Source organism: Balaenoptera borealis, assembly GCF_965194805.1.
Source record: "Balaenoptera borealis genome assembly, chromosome: 1".
NCBI classification, from domain to species: domain Eukaryota; kingdom Metazoa; phylum Chordata; class Mammalia; order Artiodactyla; family Balaenopteridae; genus Balaenoptera; species Balaenoptera borealis.
In genome coordinates this window covers 173,511,755-173,533,519 of record NC_138860.1, presented here as the reverse complement: position 1 = coordinate 173,533,519, position 21,765 = coordinate 173,511,755, and the positions used below count along the sequence as shown (strand labels likewise).

Below are 21,765 nucleotides of genomic sequence, written 5' to 3'. Positions count from 1 at the left end.
CCACTTGAAGAGCCCTTTTTCCATTGCAACACCTGTACCTCTACTTGTTTCCTAATGCCCGGACGCTTTCCTCCACCCTCCTTTTCCCTCGCGCAAGTGAAAGGAAGCCAGCCAGCCTGCCAGTGAGGAAGGAGGGGTTTCGCCAGCTGCGTCTGCAGCGCCCAGGGTTGGTGGCTGCATCGGGTGGGGGCAGCTGAGCTTCATGTCTCCGAAGCGGGTAAAGCTTAGAGGGAGGGGAGTGCTAGTAGGCCTTCTTGGCGCCACTCTCTGTCATTCGGTGGCGGGGTTCTGAGGTCCAGGAATACAAGGACCTAAGAGAGCCAGCCACCCGACAGGCTTTGGGGGGGCTTCGTTGGTGTTTGGGGAGGCGGCTGAGCAACGGGTGCTGAAAGGACAGCTCCTACCTGCCCCACTGCACCCGAAAGGCACCTCTGCGTGTAAAGTCTGCCCCTGGAACCCCTACCCCACCTCGAGTGGACCGCCTTCCAGGTGAGGTGCCCGAGAGGCGTCCTCCGAGTGGCAGCCTGGAAGGATGCACGTCCGGCTGCACCGAGCTGGCTTCCCCGCTCTTTCCCCACTTCAGCGTCAGCCTTGGCCCTGGGAACTGCAGCCTGTGCCTCCAAGCCGCGCGCTTCCTCCCGCCTCCAGCGGAGAAGGGCAGTGCGGCCAGGCCTAGCAAACCCTTCTTCTGGGGCCCCCAGCGGGAACAGGAAGGAAAGCGGCTGAGATGCGCCCTAAGTGTCGCATGGCTTGGAGAAGTGGGTAGCTCGGTTGCATAAGGTGGAAGGAACTTGGTAGTTTGCAAAAGCCAGCTCTTGGCGGGAGCCGAAATCCAGAACCCGCCGAGTCGCACCACCCTCCCTCATTTATTGCCCTCGACGCGCGCCTCCCCCACTGCGCCCCCACCCCCTAGGCGCGCCGCCGTCTCCCGCGCCCTCCCCCCCATACCCCCCTCCTCACTCCCTCCAGAGGAGGTGAGTTTAAACCCCGCCCACGTGACCCCAGCTGGGCCAATGAGCGGCGGCGGGAGGTGAAATCCGGTTCTAACCGGTCCGGGGCTCCCAGCGCTATAAAAACTTTATAAACCCCCCCGGAGCCCGAGCAGTGTGAAGAAGAGGCGAGAGCGACCCCTGGACTGGCCAAAGCCGCGCGCCACTGCATCCCCGTGTCCAGCGCCTACGTCCCGCCGCCGTCGCCACCATGCCCAAGAGAAAGGTACGTGGCGCGAGGGCCCCAGGCGCTGGGCCGCCGCCGCCGCCACCACCACCGCCACCACCACCACCACCACCAATGCAGCAGCCGCCGCCGCTTCCCCGGCTTTGGGAAGCGCGAATCAGCGGCGAGCTGGAGCAGGCTCAGCCCCCCGGCGCGGTAGCTCGAGGCGGTGTCAGGCGGCCCCGGGCTAACCCTGCGCGGCTTGGCTGCCCGCGGGCGCCAGAGGCCATATTGGAGGAGCGGCGGCCGCGGCGGGAGGAGCCATGTTGGCGGCTGTTTATCCCGCTCCCCTTGGGCTCGACGTGCCCGCCCCGCGCCCCCTCCCCCCATCGCTAGGTCCCCCCCCCCTCCTTTCCCCGCGGGCGGGCAATTCAAACCCGAAAGGGCGGGAAGGCGGCATTCGGGGTTGGCGGGCGGGGGAACGCGCTGCCGCCAAAAAACCGCCGCCGTGAGGGGGCGGGGCCCTCTTCCCTGGGGGCGGGACTTCGCAGTGTGGCCCCACCTCCACCGCGCGCCGCCCACGGCCCCCGCGCACGAGACTCGCCCCGGTGCGCGCCGCTGCCGCCCACGAGTTCCCCCGGCTGCGTGCACCTCCCGTCTCCCGCCCTCGACGGCTGCCATGGCAACGGCGCTCGGGCCCCGCCTCCGGAGGGGTTTGTTTGCTCCTTGTGCAGCTGTTGCTTCTGCCTGGCGCGGCGGCGCGGGCTGCACTTCGCGCGCCTCGCTCCAGCTTTGCGCGCGCTTCGCGGGGCCCCGCCGTCCCTGCGCGCTATGAGCCAGACCGGGTGTGAAGCTGACACTTAAGAGCGTTCCTAGAGCTTTCTGAGCACTTCGGGGATTTGCATAGGAGCTGGGGATGCCACAAACTGAGGATTTGTATGTCCTAGGAAAGTTGTGTACAAGATTCCCTTCGATTTTTTTTTCTCCCTTTAGGACTTTGTTAAGTTTACTGAATCATTAACTGCTTCAGAAGCTGCAACTTTCTTAGCCTTTGCTTGTTTTTTATAGGCTGAAGGGGATGCTAAAGGAGATAAAACCAAGGTGAAGGATGAAGTAAGTCTTATTCTCACTGCTTTTGGAGTCTCACAAAGCTATGGGCTCCTTTAGTGGTAATTAGCCATATTCATAGTCCTGAATTTGCCTCAGTAAGCTCTTTTTACTTCCTATAGTCTAGAAGAGTTTAGCTCCAAAACTTTTTTGTTTTTAAGTGGTTCAACTGTCCTATTTGTAACTTTCTTTATTTTTTTTTTTTAAATAGCCACAGAGAAGATCTGCCAGGTTATCTGCTGTAAGTGTGTGTGCTTTTAAATTTTCATATTATTCCCTGAAGCTAAAAAGCATTGAAAAACGATTCCCTTTGCTTCCCATGAATTATGGTCAGTGGCTGGTATTGAATGACTTACTCTGCTATGGACTCTTGCCCATTTGGAATTTGCTGGTTCTGAAATTGTGATGGCTGTAGCCAAAGTGGGACACTTCCAAGTGTTACTTGAGTGGGTTTCTGAAGATATGAAGTTCTAATGGAAAGCCCGCCACAAACTTTACAAAGTAGGAGAAACTTCTATGCCAGTGGTGCTGTGGTTTGGTTGTGGGTTGTTTTCTTTGGTCCATTGTACTAATGTTCTCTACTTCCCTTTTCTCCCCCAAATAAAAGAAACCTGCTCCTCCAAAGCCAGAGCCCAAGCCTAAAAAGGCCCCTGCAAAGGTGAGTAGGACAGTGAGACAAACATGCGTCTAGGATTTACATAAACGCCTGAACAGTTTCCCATGTTGCTGACAGGGAGACCTGCTATATAACAACTTCATCTGTTGACACAAAGTTGAGATTTGACAAAGTTAATAGGACTGGTCTTTAACCAAGAACTCTGTCTTCAATTTACAGTAAACTGTACACTAGGGTATTAAACAAGTGCAAGTGTTTAAGCTGTCTTATTCTATTATTTACACTCAGATAAAGAATTCCGTGTATTGAAGACCACAATTTGGCCTTGTTTTTGTAAATGGGGGAGGGTATATAGTTTATGTGTGTATCTTATATTTGATAAACAATCCTACTTGTGCAGAGCTTTGTAGACTTGTATCCCGATGATATGAAATGAGGAGAAACAGCTTTTTTCCCCCCATCTCCCCATTTTAGAAGGGAGAGAAGGTACCCAAAGGGAAAAAGGGGAAAGCTGATGCTGGCAAGGATGGGAATAACCCTGCAGAAAACGGAGATGCCAAAACAGACCAGGTACAACTATTTTCACTTTATGTTAAGTCTGCCCATTCAATCAGTTAATGATCCCAAAAGCTTTTATGGCCTTTTTCTTGCATCTGTATCACTCCAAGTGTGCCTTTTAGTCTGGAGTTTGCTTGTGTTTTTTTTTTCTGTGAGTTTAATCTGGATTCTTGAAGTCTCTGCTGTCCAATAAAGAGAGCTGTGGTATGAGCCTTGTCCTGTCCTTAGGTGTTGCACTCATGCTACACCATGGTTTTCAAGTTGGGAATAACCTCAGATCTTGTAATACTGGTGTGCCCCCTTCCCCAATTTTACAGTAAAGTCCAGAGGGGAAGTGACTTAGCAAAGTTACCTGCCAAGTCATTTTCAAAAGAAGTACTGAGTCTCAGTGTCAAAGTACCTAAAACCTGAACTTTGGCCTGGGAGCAAAGAAATGGTATAAATGAAATATGAATGAAGATAGTTTCCACGTCTACATATTGTATTCATCTGTCTTTTTCTTCTAGGCACAGAAAGCTGAAGGTGCTGGAGATGCCAAGTGAAGTGTGCATTTTTGATAACTGTGTACTTCTGGTGACTGTACAGTTTGAAATACTATTTTTTATCAAGTTTTATAAAAATGCAGAATTTTGTTTTACTTTTTTTTTTTTTAAGCTATGTTGTTAGCATACAGAACACTTCATTGTTGTTTTTTGGGGGAAGAGCACATGTCACTAATAGATTGTCTCTGAAGCTGGATTGATGTGGGAAAAAAACACCTTTCCCTTCTGGTTTTGAGAGACTTCCTCTTGGTTCCCAGGAAGGAGGGGTTCCTTGATGTTGACACACAGTAGCCACCTTGGCACAAACGCCTTGTGGTGTGGAAAAACTAAAATTAGTTTTTATGTCCTCTTCTCCCTCTCCACCTTCAGCATAGACTTGACTCCCTTAAACCCAGAGACCTGTTGGAACCTGACCCCCCAAAATTGGTTACCAGTATGTCAGGCAATCTGGACTTTGCATTGTCACCAATGAGATGGCGTCCCTCAAAAGAGCAGCGGTTCCTTTTTTAGATTGTGGATCTTCAGATTGATACTTTTGCCATTTTCATTTCCATTTCCTGAAAGTCAGGGTCGGCTTGTGAAAAGTTGTTAAACAACATACTAAATGTGAAATGTCAGCCCTCACTCTAAACTTTCCCTGTTCAGAGCATCACATGAAGACTTCATTGGGTTTTATAGTGGCTTTCTGATTTTGGTAGTCCATTGCAAAAGGGAGTTTGAAAGTTGTTGTATACTGTTAACGATTGTCTGCCCATGTCCTGCCTGAAATACCATGATTGTTTATGAAAAGTATCTTTAATAAAGCTGGATACAGTTTGACTTGGAATGCTGCCTCTAATCTTTTCCCAGGAGTGGGGGAGCCTGGTTTCTCCAAGTCTCTTGGGACAGGGTGCATTCTGGTGTGAGGTGTAGAGGTTCCGTGCACAGTCAGTCTTTATGGTCCATCTGTAGAACACAGTGCTATTGGGAAAGATCCCAGGAGTAGACTGGTGGTGAGAGGCTGGGAGCAGAGAAGTGGTTTCTGTACTTGGTTGTGTAGCACTACCTGAAGTGTATTTTTAAATGCAGGTATTTGGTAGATCTGAGGTTTTGGCCTTGCAGCTGATAGTAAAAGAGCCTTTCCACTTCATTCACATTTAAAATCTCTGTAAAATTAGCAAGTTAATAGATATGGCTATATAGTCCTTGTGCGAGAAGAAAATGCCTCTGTGTCTACACAGTTGGCCATAAGATGTGTAAGGCAGATGGCATCCTGCTGTTGAGCAGACCTGCAAGTCTTCTGTGAATTGATTAAATTCTTGTCCTTGCTGGTAAACTGCTCTAGCTCCAAAAGCAAAGATGTTAATGGGGACTTTGCTGATTGCCTTATTCTGGAGACGCTGCAGAGAACCCCTTTCCTCTAGGGAAATAGCAAGAAGTTATCTGTTAGGAAATAGAACTTGTAATAAATTGATGCTTGCAATTTGAATTTGCTTTCGTGGGTCACCTCTATTGTTTGAGAGGTATAAAGTAAATTGGAGGCTATTTAAAAAAAAAATCTTACGTTGCTTTGTTTATGCCTTTAGTCAAAACGGTAGAGCTTTCATATCAGTTAAGCTCTTCATTGATAAGTTTTCTGTGTATTATCTCTGATCTTCAGTTTTGAGACAAAACTTTGAGTTTTGTGTAATGCAGTTGTGTAATGTTGTGTAATGCAGTTGTGTAAAGTGTTTAACACCCTTTTTACCAATGAGGAAACGGCTCAGATGAAGAGACTTGTTCAAGGTTATGTGTACATCTAAAGAGAAGTGGTTATGAGTACATCTAATGAGTAGCAAAGTCCTGGTTCAAACCCCCAACTTTAGTCAAGAATAATTTCTGAGTTCAACTTTTAAGGGGCACCTTTTAGATAAAGTTTGCCCACTTAGGCAATTTCCAGGCATTTGCTTCCATTATTGCTGAAATAATTCTAGGATGTAGGTTGTTAATTTTTATTCAGGGATGGTGTCATCTTCCAGAGTGGAGCCTGATAGAGCTGTTAGGAGTAGGGGTATGGCAACTTGTTACTTGCACAGAAGTTGCAGGATTTGAGGAAAGCCACAGTTGGGGTTATCTCATCAGTATTTGTTAAGAGTTCAGGTTGTCAAGACGTGTTGAGCCATGGACCATGCTAGAAGTTTGGCCAGATGCTCTCCTTTAATCTTTGGATCAATCCTGTGTAGGTATTACCCCCATTTGATAGCTAAGAAACAGACTCAGATATGAAGTGACTGACTTGGGTTATACTCAGTAGTAACCATTTTTTTGTGTTACCTAGAAATTAGGATGAGGAGAGTGAACTTGAACTTTTTTTTCCTTCCCAGAAAATATTTGCTGATTTGACTGGCTGTGGACCATGAGAGTGCCTGGGCTTAAAAATCAAGAAACCAAATGTGAAAACCTGGTGAGGACATTTAAGACAGCCATAATAGCTTGATCAGTGGCAGTCCTGACCTGAACTAAAAATAATCAGATAATATAAAAATGGATTCCCTTCCCCTTAGTCCTGTCTCCAAGCCCATTTGGGAAGAGTCACCAGTAACCTGCATTAGGCTGCTTTGGCTCTTTAAATTTAAAAAAAGTCAAATGTCTAAAACAGGAGGATTTATCTTCCTAAGAGAAGTCCTGAGGTAGAGTGGTTCTAAGGACCCGGGTGGTTCTTTCCAACTTTGCTGCTCTGCTGCCAGAACATTGTCCACCCACCTCAGCCTCCAAGTCAGCTGCTCCAGACCTCAACTTGACACCAGTCTCCAGAGGCAGAAGATTGTTTCTTTTTTTCTCCTTAAGAAGAGTGAATTATACAGGACTTCCCTGGTGATCCCTGGCTGGGGAACTGAGATCCCGCGTGCTGCTTGGCGTGGCCAAAAAAAGAATAATGAATTATTTCCCAGAAGTGCCTTAGTAGCTTGTGTCTAATTGGGCAGCAGTAGGTCACCTGCCCAGTCTTAAACCAATCATGGCAAGAGGGATGGAACCACAGAATCTGTTTAGGTTTCAGCCAGGATTATTGAAATTAAGTAGGGGAGGGATAGATGATGACAGAAGAAGGGTTGAGTGGACAATTACTGCTACACTCAGATCCTGTGATGTCTCCAAGCCTCACCTTGCACGGCTTGACACTGCAGTATTTGACACTGCTGAGCACAAGCCCCCCCGCCCCACCTTTATTTTAAGTTGAGAAATAATTCACACACCATGAAATTCACCATTTTAAAGCCTGTAGTTAAGTGGTTTTTAGAATACAAGGTTGTGCAACAATTACCAATAATTCCAGAATATTCTTAGCACTCCAAAAAGAAACCTCATACCTATTAGCAGTCATTCCCCATTCCCCCTCCCCCCAGCCCTAGGCAACCACTAAGCCACATTGTCAATTGTTTAATTTTTTTAATTTTTTTTTTTTTTTTGCTGTGTTGGGTCTTCGTTGCTACGCGCGGGCTTTCTCTAGTTGCGGTGAGCGGGGGCTACTCTTCACTGCCGTGCGCAGGCTTCTCATTTCGGTGGCTTCTCTTGTTGTGGAGCATGGGCTCTAGAGTGCATGCTCAGCAGTTGTGGCACACGGACTTAGTTGTAGCATGTGGGATCTTCCCAGACCAGGGCTTGAACCCGTGTCCCTTGCCTTGGCAGGCGGATTCTTAACCACTGCGCCATGAGGGAAGCTCTCCACGTTGTCTTTAGATTGGCCTATTCTAGACATTACATCTAAATGAAATCTTAGGGTAGGTAGTCTTGCAACTGGCTGATTTCACTTAGGATGTTTCCAGGGTTCATCCGTGTTGTAGCATGTACTTCATTTTATTGCCAAATGTCCCTTATATGGATGATATACCATATTTTATCCATTGATGAGTTGGACGTTCAGGTTGTTTTCCACTTTTTGGCTATTATGAGTACTGCTATGAGTACTGTGTACAAATTTCTGTGTGGACATGTTTCCAGTTCTTTGGGGTATATACATAGGAGTGGAATTGCCAGGTCACATGGTATCTCTTACGTTTAACTTTTTGAGGAACCAACAGTTTTCCAAAGCAGCCGTGCCATTTTACATTCCTACCAGCGATGTATGAGGGTTCCAATTTCCCCACATCCTCGTCAACACATACTTTCCTGTTTTATTATAGGCATTCTGGTGGGTATGAAGTGATATTTCATTGTGGTATTGATTTGCATTTCCCTAATGACTAAGATATTGAGCATCTTTTCAGGTCCTTATTGGCCATTTGTTTTTGTTTTTTTTGGTTTTTTGTTTTTTTGTTTTTTTTGCCGCATGGCATGTGGGATCCTAGTTCCCTGACCAGGGATCGAACCTGCAGTGGAAGCATGGAGTCCTAACCACCAGACCGCCAGGGAAGTCCTTTTTTTTTTTTTTTTTTTTTTTTTTTTTTTTTTTTTTGAGAAATGTTTATTGAAATCCTTTGCCCATTTAAAAAAAAATTATTTATTTATTTGGTTGCATCGGGTCTTAGTTGCAACATGCAGGATCTTTAGTTGCAGCATGTGGGATCTAGTTCCCTGACCAAGGGTTGAACCTGGGCCCCCTGCATTGGGAGCATGGAATCTTAGCTTATTTAATTTTCGGTTGCTTGTCCTTTGGTGTCATATCTAAATCCACCATTGCCTAGTCCAAGGTCATAAAGATTTACACTTACGTCTTCTAAGAGTTTTAAGTAATTTTAGCTCTTAAATTTAGGTTTTTGAACCATTTTGAGTTAATTTTTGTATATGGTGTGAGGTCCAAGCATTCCCTCCTTTTAAAAACTGTTCTAGACCTCTTTCTGGGCCTTCTATTTTCTAAGACACCGTTTGTCCTGGTCTTTGCCTTATGACCACTCAGACCCCTTTGAGACCCCCTTTTCTACAGTTTCTCATAGTGATGTCATCCAGTGATTCACATGTTCATCTTCCACCCACATCTCTTTTTTTTTATAAATTTATTGTTAATTTTTATTTTTGGTTGCATTGGGTCTTGTGTGGGCTTCTCATCGCGGTGGCTTCCCTTGTTGCAGAGCACGGGCTCTAGGCGCGCGGGCTTCAGTATTTGTGGCACACAGGTTCGGTAGTTGTGACACGCAAGCTCTAGAGCGTGGTCTCAGTAGTTGTGGCACTCGGGCTCAGTAGTTGCGGCTCGTGGGCTTAGTTGCTTTGCAGCATGTGGGATCTTCCCGGACCAGGGCTCGAACCCGTGTCCCCTGCATTGGCAGGCGGATTCTTAACCACTGCGCCATCAGGGAAGCCCCCACGTCTGTCTTGAGTTGAGTATTTCCACCGACTTCCTGTGCAGTCCCACCTAGACATACCACAGGACCCCAAATTCAGCGTGACCAAAATGGAACTCATCTTGTTCTTCACAAACTGACCTCCGCTGCTGGTCCCACATCTGGTAAAAGCATCCCTCAAGCAATCATCCTGAAAGTTAGCCCAGCTACCCACCTCCCTCCCCATCATCACTCATTTCCAGTGAGTGCCTAAATCATGGTGAACTTTGGGAAAATTTTGTTTCATTTTTTTTGTCATGGAAAATTTTAAATATGTGCAAAAGTAGAATAATGTAACAAACCCCCATGTACCTATCACATAGCTTCAGTAATTATCAACTCGTGGCCAGTCTTGTTTTATTTAATACCACTGTCTGCTTATTCCTCTTACCATAACCTGACATCATATTTCATCCATAAATACCTCAGTATATATCTTTAAAGCATATGGACTTTTTAAAATACAATACATTAGCATATCAAAAACATTAATCCTTAATATGAAATACTCAAGTTCTTAAATTTCTAAGTGTCTTTTTTAAAATAAATTTATTTATTTAATTTATTTTTGGCTGTGTTGGGTCTTTGTTGCAGCAGGCGGGCTTCTCATTGCAGTGGCTTCTCTCATTGTGGAGCACGGGCTCTAGGTGCGTGGGCTTCAGTAGTTGTGGCACACGGGCTCAGTAGTTGCGGCTCACGAGCTCCAGAGCACAGGCTCAGTAGTTGTGGCGCACGGGCTTAGTTGCTCCGTGGCATGTGGGATCTTCCCAGACCAGGGATCGAACCCGTATCCCCTGCGTTGGCAGGCGGATTCTCAACCACTGCACCACCAGGGAAGCCCCTTTTTCTTTTTCTTAAAGTAATTTTTTTGTTTGAGAATCCAAACAGGGTCTCATATTGCAATTGGCTTTAAACTTACTTAGTATACTTCCTCTCTGTGTGGCTTGCTCCTAGCTGGATACACATTTATATTATTAACCTGTTTTATTTTTCCATTCTTTAAGAATTTTTTAGTTTAATTTTTTTTTTTTCCTGCACTGTGTGGCTTACAGGATCTTAGTTTCTTGACCAGGGATTGAACCCATGCCCCCTGCAGTGGAAGCATGGAGTCCTAACCACTGGACTGCCAGGGAATTCCCTAGTTTAATTTTGCTTATGTAAAGTAATTACATAGTTCCAGGTCTAATCTACAAAACAAGATGTATTCAGAGAAGTCTAGTTTCTGTTCCTGTATCATTCTCTGCCTTATGCCCTCCCTTCTCATTGATGGGCCTTTTTGTTGGATTTAATCTTTCCTTTAAAAAAAAAAATTTAACAGATAAATAATGTTATATTCCCCCTTACATTTCCCTAAAAGATTCACCTTTCCTCTCAGATAACCTGTTCCACACCTTTACCTCATCTCCCCTCTGCAACACCCCATCTCCGTCTTCATCAGTGACTTCCCCTCAAGCTTCGTAGTCATGGAAGATGCAGTCAAGAGGAGCCCCGTCATCTTCCCACCTCCTCCCCTACCACCTGCATCCCCTCCTCTTACGGGGGTAGACCTCTCTTCTCTAAGTCCAAGCCTTCAACTTGTCATCCAGATCCATCCCTCTCAGCTCCTCTAAGACTAAACCCATGCAGGTGTCCCCTTTCTCTCTTGCCTTATCCATTTCTCCTCTACTGGATTATTCCTGTGGACAAACACCAAGCCTCAAAAGCATCTTCCCTTGGCCCTCTTGAGCCACCACCCCATTTTTCTGCTCCCCTTTACAGCAGAACTACTCAAGGAAGTTGTCTGTTTTCTCCATCACCACTTCCTCTCCCCGCAGTCTTTCCTCAACCCACTCCAGTAAGGAGGCTTTTGCCTCTCCCCCACCTGTTAAACAGGCCACAGTGGTGTTCATCTTGCCAGAGTCAAAAATTCTCCCTCATCTCCTTTTTCCTCTCAACCAACCTCTTTTCTTAGGTGTCCACAACCAGTGTTCTGATTTTAAGTACCATCTACGTGACAGTGACTCAAATTCTTATCTCCAGACAGAACCTCTCCCCTCAGATCCAGACTTAGACCACTTAATAGACTTCACCAATCTAACAAAAATTTATTAATTTTCCTAACAAAGAATCTTTCCCTCAAGCTTTCCCCATCTAAGTAAGTGGCACCATCATCCACCAAAACAATTTCTCTCTCCCAGTCCATTAGTCCATTCATGATCAATCCATTGATAAATTCTATTGGCTCAATTTTTAAAATCTGTTTTGGACCCAACCAGTTTGCATCATCCTACCTACAGTGGATGCAGACTCTATGAGGTTCCTCAGCTGCCTCTTCAGCTCTCATTTGGATCCCATGTGCACCAAGCCAGCCCTCCACTTGCAGACTTGGATGAAAGACCACTCCTGGGCCATGAGATCTGGCTTCCTAAAAGGCAGCCAAGTGGCTGGTTGATTTGGTCCAGAACTGTGGAGTCATTAGCTCCCCAGAGGCAGAAGTTGAAAGATAGCAAACAGGCGATGAAAGGGGAGGGAACTGGGCTGGTAAACACCTCTGTCTGCCTCCAAGTTTCCTCCTTTCAGCTCTTCCAGGAAAGGCTCTTGTGCCAAGCAGATACACCCTCTGAATGGCCTGCTGTGTCTCTGGGGCTTGTTGGGAAGCAGTAGCCAGTGTGTAACGCATCCCATTTCATGGCTCTGCATCTTTCCTTTTCCTCACCCTCGTCACCCTGGTCTTGCATCTCCCAAGTAAAGGATCAGCACTTTAATCCTTTCCTCAGCCTTTTCTTTCTCAAGGAAGGTTAATGCCAGGGTAAGACACAACCCCAGTCCAAGCCACTATTAACACTCTATGGGGCAGTGCCTCAGAATACCTGTGAACTTGTGAGCAGTGCAGGTCTGGAGTCCTACCCCAGACCCACAGACTCAGATTGCTGGAGAAGGGGCTCAGGACTCTGTGATTTTAAAATCTCTTCAGGTGATTCTCGTGTCCACTAAAGTTTGAGGAAGAAAGTTTCTAAAGGAGAAAAACTTGTTGCTGTCTTCCCCCTGCTTACTCCCTGCTTGGGTGGTGGCCTATGACAATGTGAATCTTGGAGTTGCAGCAACTAGTTTGTGACCATAAAGCCAAATGTTGCCAATACACAGGGGATGACAGAGCAGAAAGCCTGGGACAGCACTGAGCTGGTGAGCTCATTTTAGAGCTACTAAACTCCAGATACTTCTGTGAGATAATGAGACGCCTTTATTTTTGTTGGGTAATCTGTTACTTGCAGCTGAAAACAGCCCTGATTCCATACATTGTTTCATTTTATCCTCACATTAATGAGAAGTGGGAATTCTCAACTTTATAGGTGAAGAAACTGGGTCTCGGAGAAGTTGAGGCCTTACGAGGTCACACGTGCTATAGTGGCACAGCCAGGAGTCCTGCACAGGCCCATCTGGCTCCAGAGCCCCTGTATCCCAAACCATGGCTCTGTCCTGCAAACTGGCTCAGACAACATTTAATCTGCAGTGTGAATGAACGAGTTGAGCTTGGAAATGTGAATGTAAAGTATCAGCCTGGACTGAGCTCTAGACGGGAAGGCTGAAGCATTATTGACTGACCACAGCAGAAACGTCCTCTTCATTTTCCCACAAAAATGCAGGGAGTAGAGAACGTTTTTCTCAGTTATTCAAAAACTTTATCTTCTTCAGGGCCACAGGTAGAACTGAACAGGAGGGACGGATCTTAAATCACCTTCTGAGAAGTCTGGGTCAAACACTTGAAAGAATCAGAAAGAACCCCAAGTATCACCTTCCACTCTTGATGATGCATACAGGAAATAGCAACAACTCTGCATCCTTACTGAGGCCTCTATAAGCCTGATATTCTTCTAAATTCTTTATTTGAATTATTTAATTCTTACAACCTAGTAACATCATTGTTCCCATTTTACGGATGGGAGAATTGAGGCACAGGAGAGTTAAGTAACTTGCCCAAAATTGCATAATTGGCAAGTGACTAAATCTGACTTGAACTTGGGTGGTCTGAGCCAGAAGGCTGCATTAGAAACCTCCACACTATTCTGAGTCCCCAGGCGCTCTCCCTGGGCCACATCTCCCTGATGGCAGAGTGAAGACCAGAATCTACACCTGCCTTCACTGGTCTAGTCCGCATGATATGCCCCAGCCCTTAAAGCTGCCAACTCCCACCCCACCACCCACCATTTTTCTACCACTGAACCTCTGAATGTATCCAGCTTCCCTGCTGGTGCCACCACCCAACACGGGGTCTCCAGTAACTCTGTCTCCTGCTGCTGCTATCAGACAAAACTGGCCCTTGGGACCCCATCTCTTACCCACTATGTTTAACAGAAAAAAACTTTACCCCCTTTCACTTCCTTTACCAGGGCTGGAGGTTTAGCTGAGCAAAGACTGGTTTCTGGAATGTTCTTATTCTTACTAAGATCACTTTGTGCTAAATGTACGACATACATTATCTCAAACCCTCACAACAGTATTTTACAAAAAAGAACACTGAAGCCCAGAGCAGTTAGTAAGTTGTCCAAACTCCTGACCTCTGTGCTGGGAGAAGGCAGTGTCCGCGGTGCCGCAGGTGGGCACTGCTCCCATGCTCCTGGCATAGCCCCAGTTGAGCCCAGCAGGCACCATGCCAAAGCAAGGGCCCCATTTCCACTCCCAGCACAGGGGCCCAGATCCCTCTCAGTCCCTGGGCCCAAAAGGAACCTTTTTGGCTACTCTGACCTTTGGCTGCTCTGGAGCTGGGGGAAATGGTGGGGCCCCGACAGAGCCTGCGTGGCAGGGGACCAGCCGGAGGCTGGATGCTTCCCCAGAGAGTTTTAGCAGTTGAGGACACAGTGGTCACTGCTGGGCAGTGGAGTCAGCAATGACTTTTGTTTCTTATTCTTACCTGCCTGCCCGTATGTTCTAAATTTTCCACTCAGCCCGTGTATTCCTTGAATGGGCTGGGAGGGAGGTGTGAGGGGAGTGTTTTCTTTGCCTTCTAAACATAAATGTATTGCCTGCTCACTATAGAAATATTCTTTGAAACAATTCAAGTATTAGAAACATAGAGGAACTGTGAAAACCCCCGTCACCTCCCCAAACCCACTGTCCTCCCAGAGGCAGCTGCCACCATGTTGGTGTGGAGCCCTTGAGCCCCAAGAAAGGCATGGGGGGAAAGAGGTGGGCCCGAATGTGTCCAGTCTCCAGTCTCCTCCGTCTCCAGCCCTTGGTTCTACCCTTGCCGTCTCTTTTCTCTGACCCAGGTGAGAAGCTCAACCCCTTTCTGGATTCTACCCTGAAACTCATGCACCCAGAACATTGGTCGGTCAGCCAAGTAGACTTCACAAAGGGTTCGGGGGTTCCTTGAAGGGTTCACATTGTACCCCATGCGGCAACCAATTTTAAGCATCATCTCTGTGATGGGTTCAAAGTCCTTTCAGCCACCCCTGCCAATAAGAAATACCCCCTGCCTGGTCCTTTGCCCCATACATCCCACCATCTTGCCCCTCGCCCATCCTTCCCTGGCTCGGGAAATTCAAATTCTCCTCCTTCCCTTACCCAAGCAGTTCAGCTCCCCAGCTCCTTGTGGAGCCAACACAAAGGCCTTCCATTGTCCTGGGCCCACCCTCCTCAGCAGGCATCTGTGGTTGTACGTTTCATTTTTTCCTGCTGCTCTCATGGATTGGGATTGGAGCTCTCATTAGGAGGCTTCTGCTTACATCTGGGTTACATATTTAACATATATCAATAGTTTGGAGGTGGGGTTTTGTTTTGTTTGCACAAGTGAAATCATGTTGTATCCAGTGGTCAGTGACTGGCTGGTTTCACTCAACCTAAAGCACAGACATCTTCCAGATCACCAGTAATAATGGCTGCACTTCTTAAGAACTTAGCTTGTGCTGGGCACTTTAGATCTTTGCTGTCCCAACCTGATAGCCACTAGCCACTTGTGGCTACTCAGCTCTTGAACTGTGGCTGGTGCTACTGAGGAACTAAGTTTAAATTTTTATTTAATTTTAATTAAATTAAAAAATATTTGTCTGCTAAATACAACTTTATTTTTTGGTAGGACTATGTTTTACTTTATTACATTGCTTAAGATATTGTTGTATAGCTAAAATGTGCTATAGGTGTAAAATACCAGATTTCGAAGACTTAGTAGGAGAAAAAGAATGGAAAGTATCTCAATAATTTTTATATTGATTTCATGTTACAATGATATTTTGGATATACAGTATTATGTTCAAATATATATTATTAAAATTAATTCTACCTGTTTCTTTTTACTTTTTTAACATGGCTACTAGAAATCTTAAAATTATATATGTGGGTTGTATTATATTTCAGTTGGACAGTGCTGCTTTATATACATTACCTCATTATTCCACAGATTTGTTCAACAAATATTTATTGAATAGCTTCTTTGTGCCAGCACTAGGCTCGGCACTGAGGATACAGCAATGAATAAAACAGACCAAAATCCTGCCCTTACAGAGCTTCCATTCTAGATTGCAAATTATTTACAATAACTATACCAGGTAGATACTATTGTTAGCCCATTTTATAGATGAGGAAACTGAGGCACAGAAAAGTTAAATAATTTCCCCAAAGTCACAAAGCTAATGAATGGTTGAGCTGGGATTTGAATTCAAGCATTCTGAGTCCATTGAGGTTAATTTTGAAACCGCTGTGCAACCCTGGATATCCGGTATTATACAGTATTAATGTCTTATAATTTATCCAGCCAGGCCTCTACTGTCCTGTATACAGGACCGAAACAATAAATGTTATGAGAACAAGTAAACTGTGGGTGAGGGCAAATATAAGATGTTGAAAAGAGACAAGCTTCAGGTCTGAGATCATAAGCAAGGCCAGAGATGAGACAATGAGGGACATGTTCAGAAAAATGCTCAATATCACTCATTATCAGAGAAATGCAAATCAAAGCTACAATGAGGGGGCTTCCCTGGTGGCGCAGTGGTTGGGAGTCTGCCTGCCAATGCAGGGGACACGGGTTCGAGCCCTGGTCTGGGAAGATCCCACATGCCGCGGAGCAACTAGGCCCGTGAGCCACAACTACTGAGCCTGCGCGTCTGGAGCCTGTGCTCCGCAACAACAGAGGCCGCGATGAAGAGTGGCCCCCACTTTCTGCAACTAGAGAAAGCCCTCGCACAGAAACGAAGACCCAACACAGCCATAAATAAATAAATAAAAATTAAAAAAAAAAAAATTAAAAAAAAAAAAAAAAAAAGCTACAATGAGGTATCACCTCCCACTGGTCAGAATGGACATCATTAAAAATCTACAAATAACAAATCCTGGAGAGGGTGCGAAGAAAAGGGAACCCTCGTACACTGTTGGTGGGAATGTAAGTTGGTGCTGCCACTTTGGAAAACAGTATGGAGGTTCCTCAAAATAATGAAAATAGAGTTGCCAGAGTTGCTGGATTGATCCAGCAATCCCACTCTTGGACATATATCCAGACAAAACTATAATTCAAAGAGATACATGCACCCCTATGTTCATAGCAGCACTATTCACAATAGACAAGAAACCATGGCTGGTTTCAACCATGGAAACCATGGAAACAACCTAAATGTCCATCGACAGATGAATAGATAAAGATGTGAGATATATATATAATAGTAACAGTGTTTTCTATGTGTCTCATTTAATCCCACAGTAACCCTATAAGGTAAGTACTATTATCATCCCATTTTGCGGAAGTGAAAATTGAGGTATAGGAGGAGGCAGCAGAGCTGACTTGAACCCAAGCACTCTTAGATCTATGCTTCTAACCATTGTGCTCTACTGCATCTCTCCTGTTAGTACAATATGACCAACCCCAGGGCACCCAGAAGAGAGCTTTGGCTAAGAGAAGCAGCCTTGATCCCCCAGGCTCTCTGTCTGCCTGCTCAGCCTTTGGGGTGCAGTGAGGAGAGTGGGCTTGAGTCGGCAGACCCAGATTTAATTCCCTGATCATGACTATGGGCACTTTGCCTCTGTGAGCCTCAGTTTCCCGTCTTTAAAATATGGGGTACACGACCAAACACAAGGTGGTAAAGGAGAGGTCTGTAAAAGTACCCAGCACAAAAAATCCTAGAGGACTTCCTGGGGGAGCTGAAGGGAGGAGAAGAGGTTCCTGAGTGGAAAAGGAGGGCAGGCTCGGCTGGGGGGAGGCTGCACGAAGGCAGGGAGTGAGGCGAGGCATGGAGCCAGGACAGCCTGGTCTCAGTGGCCTGGAACCCAGGCTAGGGTGTGCAGTGGTGGGATGGCAGGGCTGGCTGAGGGCTCTGCAGTGGCAGGAGTGAGCCTGAGACGCATGCCATACTCCGTCCCTCACCCTGGGCCCCCTCACAGGTCCCTAGCCATCCTCCAGGATCCTGGTCACTGATCAGTGTATCTAAAGCCCAAGTCCCCTGCCTCTGGCTGTGGCCCCACTCTTCAGCCATTCAGCCAGGCTCAGAACCTTAGAGACCTTTGAATCACTCCCTTCCTCCTGGCCATGTCTCCCTCAGCTTTCAAAGTCCATCTCCAGGGCATCCTTCTCCAGGAAGCCTTCCCTGATGCCCTCACCAGCATAGTTCATAGCTTATCTCACCAAGCCTGGAGTTACAGGCATTCACATTCACCTGAGTCTGCAGAGCCCAGGCGCAGGCCCAGGCCCAGCACCAAACAAAGGCTCAGGGCTCGTTTCACTCAACTAGAGCCCAGCAGGCACTGAGACCTGTCACTTCCTCTCTCAGGACTTCTGCCCCTTGCCTGTGCTCCGGCTGTACCCTCTCCCTCCCAAGTCACTGCCATACCTCCTCCGTGGTCTCTCCTTCAAACTCTTCTCCATCCCACCATCTCGGCGAGATGACACCTACTTTCATTTGGTTCCTTCAACAATTATTGGTATGGTAAATGACTATAGGTAACAATACTGTATTATATATTTGAAAGTTGCCAAGAGGGTAGATGGTAAAAGTCCTCATTGCAGGGAAAAAAATCGTTGTAACTGTGTGCTGATGGATGTTAACAAAACTTATTGTGGTAATGATTTGCCAGTATATACAAATATTGAATCAAATAAAACTAATACAAGGTTATATGTTGATTATATCTCAATAAAAATAAATCATTTAAAAAAATTTATCAAGCCCCCTTCTGCAGGCTAGGCTTGGTCCCAGGTGCTAGGGATACAATAGCAAATAAAACAGCCAGGTTCCATCCCTCACAGAGCTCATATTCTATGGGGGAGTCTGACGTTAAATCCAGAAGCCCCTCAATGGCCATACAACTGCAAACTGATGTAAGAGGCCTGCAGAAAAAGAATATGGTTTAAGACTCAGACTGTGGGTGGGGGAGGGATAAACTGAAAGATTGGGATGGACATATATACACTACTATATATAAAATAGATAACTAACAAGGACCTACTGTATGGCACAGGGAACTCTACTCAGTACTCTGTAATGACCTATATGGGAAAAGAATCTAAGAAAGAGTGGAGATATGTATATGTTTAACTGACTCATTTTGCTGTACACCTGAAACTAACACAACATTGTAAATTCACTATACTCCAATAAAAATTATTTTAAAAATAGAATAGAAAAGCATGATTAATAAAAAAAAAAAAAAAATCAGACTGTGGCCTCCTGAGGCCAGTATGGGAGTGTGGAGGGGCCAGGTGAGGGGCTGAGGCTGGGGAGAAGACACGTCAGGCAGAGGAAACTGCTGGAGGGGCCAGAGTGGAGTGTGATGGATGGAAGACAGGCTGGAGGGTGAGGGGTCATGTGATACAGGTCCTGTGTGCAGGTGAAGACCTGCTCTCACCTGCTGGTCATTCCCTTACTCCCAGACCTTCTGTGGCTCCCTTTGGCCGCACATTCCACGGCCCTTAGTTGGCCTCTGAGGTCTACACTAGAGGGAGAAAGGTCATTCTCATCTCCTCTCCCCTCTTCACCCACCCACGTCCACACACAAACATTTATCAAATGTCTCTGGTAACCAGACAGCTGGGCATATATACACAATATGCATATCTGGGTTTATATACAGCAGGCAACAAAATGGACATGGTGCCTGCCCTTTGCAGGTTACAGTCTGTCTACGTTCTACATGGTTCCTTCCAGCTCTACAGCCATCACCTTTCCAATCCAGCCAGCATTCACCTTGATCTCCAGTAGCTTCCTCACTGTCTCCGACTCCATGAATGTTCCTCACGTGTCTTCTCTACACTGAAGCAAGGTGCATATTTTATTACTTTTTTAAAGTAGACGCAAGATATGTCTTAATTTTCTTTCTAATATTTATTTATTTGTTTTATTATTTATTTTGGCTGCGATGGGTCTTAGTTGCGGCATGAATGCGGGATCTAGTTCCCTGACCAGTGTTTGAACCTGGGCCCCCTGCAGCGGGAGCACGGAGTCTTACCCACTGAACTGCCAGGGAAGTCCCTCTACACTGAGGCAAGGTGCATATTTTAAAGATACAGCTCTGCATTTCTTAAGTCTGAGTCGTCTTGCCATTGTTCTTGTCTTGGCCTCATGTTTGTTTCCTCTGTAGCTCTCACAGTCTGTAATTATTAATCTGTTTACTGGTTTAGGTAAAAATTGAAGCTCTGAAAATTATGGCAAATTGAACATATGCATCTAATTTCAGTCCCTCCCCAAACTCCACTAAAACTACAGAAAGAGGGCTTCCCTGGTGGCACAGTGGTTAAGAATCCGCCTCCCAATGCAGGGGACATGGGTTCGAGCCCTGGTCCGGGAAGATCCCACATGCTGCAAAGCAACTAAGCCCGCGAGCCACAACTACTGAGCCCATGTGCCACAACTACTGAAGCCCACGCACCTAGAGCTTGTGCTCCGCAACAAGAGAAGCCACCACAATGAGAAGCCTGTGCACCACAACGAAGAGTAGCCCCTGCTCGCCGCAATTAGAGAAAGCCTGCAGGCAGCAACGAAGACTCAACACAGCCAAAAGTAAATAAATAGAAATAAATAAAAATTTTTAAAAAAAGCACAAACCCACTGAGACGAGGAGAATGAGGGAAGCTGGAAAACAGATGGTTGGGTGGTAACTACACAGCAAACCCAAGGAAACTACTGCCTAACCTGGACGTGGGAAAGGAGAGCCAACCCAATTTAGATCACAGACTCCCCCAAAAGGCTCAGGTATCTGTTTAAACGGGGGTGGGAGTATTAAATAAGGAGAAGAGGTTGGAAGATGTTCCGGGATCAGAATTTTTAGGTCCCTACGTCCCTTCCCCAATCCTGGCAGGACACTGGAGGTTTAATCTCTAAAGAGAATTAAACAATCAGTGGGATGGGAAACTGCAGGCACAGTGGAGGTCGGAGGTATCTTTCCCAAATCAGGCGATGAAGTGACCATATACACTGTGATGGCTGAGACACCGCCCAACCTGTTTCCTCCCAGAAAGCTGGCACCCATGGCTTTGCTCTCTGGGCAAGAGGATCAGAAAAATTTCTCTCAAAGCTAATCTGACCAGGGTGAGAGGAAGGATGTATGGTCACATCTTCAGAGAGATAAGAAAACATAGTGCATCCAGGATGCAAGAACAGGATGTTATTTTATTTTTAAAAAAATAAATTTATTTATAGATTTATTTTTGGCTGCATTGGGTCTTTGTTGCTGTGCGCGGGCTTCTCATTGTGGTGGCTTCTCTTGTTGCAGAGCACAGGCTCTAGGTGCAGGCTTCAGTAGTTGTGGCTCGCTGGCTTCAGTAGTTGTGGCTCACTGGCTTCAGTAGTTGTGGCTCGCTGGCTTCACTAGTTGTGGCTCGCTGGCTTCACTAGTTGTGGCACACGGGCTTAGTTGCTCCGTGGCATGTGGGATCTTCCCGGTCCAGGGATCGAACCCGTGTCCCCTGCATTGGCAGGCGGATTCTTAACCACTGCGCCACCAGGGAAGCCCCAGGATGTTATTTTAAAAAGAAACTAACAAGGGACTTCCCTGGAGGTTAAGACTCCGAGCTCCAAATGCAGGGGGCCCGGGTTCAATCCCTGGTCAGGGAACTGGATCCCGCATGCCACAACTAAGAGCCTGCATGCCACAGCTAAAAATCCCACACGCCGCAAGGAAGATCCCGCGTGCCGCAACTAAGACCCAGCACAGTTAAAAAAATAAAAAAAGAAAGAAAAAAAAAAAGAAACAAACATCAACAACAAAAAGCCCTTGCAATTAAAAATTCAATGGAAGGGTTGGAAGATAAATTTGAGGAAATCTTCCAGAAAGTAAAACAAAGAGAAAAAGAGATAGAAAAGCAGAGAGAAAAATAGAAAAGAAAAGAAAAGAAAACTCGAGTACTGGTCTGGGACACTCAACATCTGAATAATGGATATTACAGAAAGAGAAAGCAGAACAGAGAGGAGTCATCAATTAAAAATGGAACTGAAGGACATACGGTTCCATGTTGAAAGGCATGTCCAAGTGCTCAGTGCCATGGGTAGCAACAGACCTGTCCCAGAGGTACCAACGTGAGATGTCAGAACCATGGTGGTCAGGGAGGTGTGGAGGGGGA

The 21,765-nt window shown here is 46.2% G+C and overlaps 1 protein-coding gene across 1 annotated transcript; it reads left to right on the top strand.

Annotated features, from left to right (window-relative positions):
- Positions 1-1,008: 1,008 nt before the first annotated feature.
- On the top strand, positions 1,009-4,797 carry HMGN2 (high mobility group nucleosomal binding domain 2). The gene is made up of 6 exons (XM_082349462.1): positions 1,009-1,215; positions 2,224-2,268; positions 2,474-2,503; positions 2,870-2,920; positions 3,353-3,448; positions 3,943-4,797. Exons 1-6 carry the CDS (start codon positions 1,201-1,203, stop codon positions 3,976-3,978), a joined length of 273 nt encoding a protein of 90 aa, XP_082205588.1. The 5' UTR covers positions 1,009-1,200; the 3' UTR covers positions 3,979-4,797.
- The last annotated feature ends 16,968 nt before the right edge of the window (positions 4,798-21,765 follow it).

Bases quoted from the DNA above. Each gene is read 5' to 3' on its own strand.
- HMGN2 (XM_082349462.1), top strand. The intron at 2,504-2,869 runs GTAAGTGTGTGT...CCCAAATAAAAG, and splicing joins GATCTGCCAGGTTATCTGCT to AAACCTGCTCCTCCAAAGCC. The intron at 3,449-3,942 runs GTACAACTATTT...TTTTTCTTCTAG, and splicing joins GAGATGCCAAAACAGACCAG to GCACAGAAAGCTGAAGGTGC.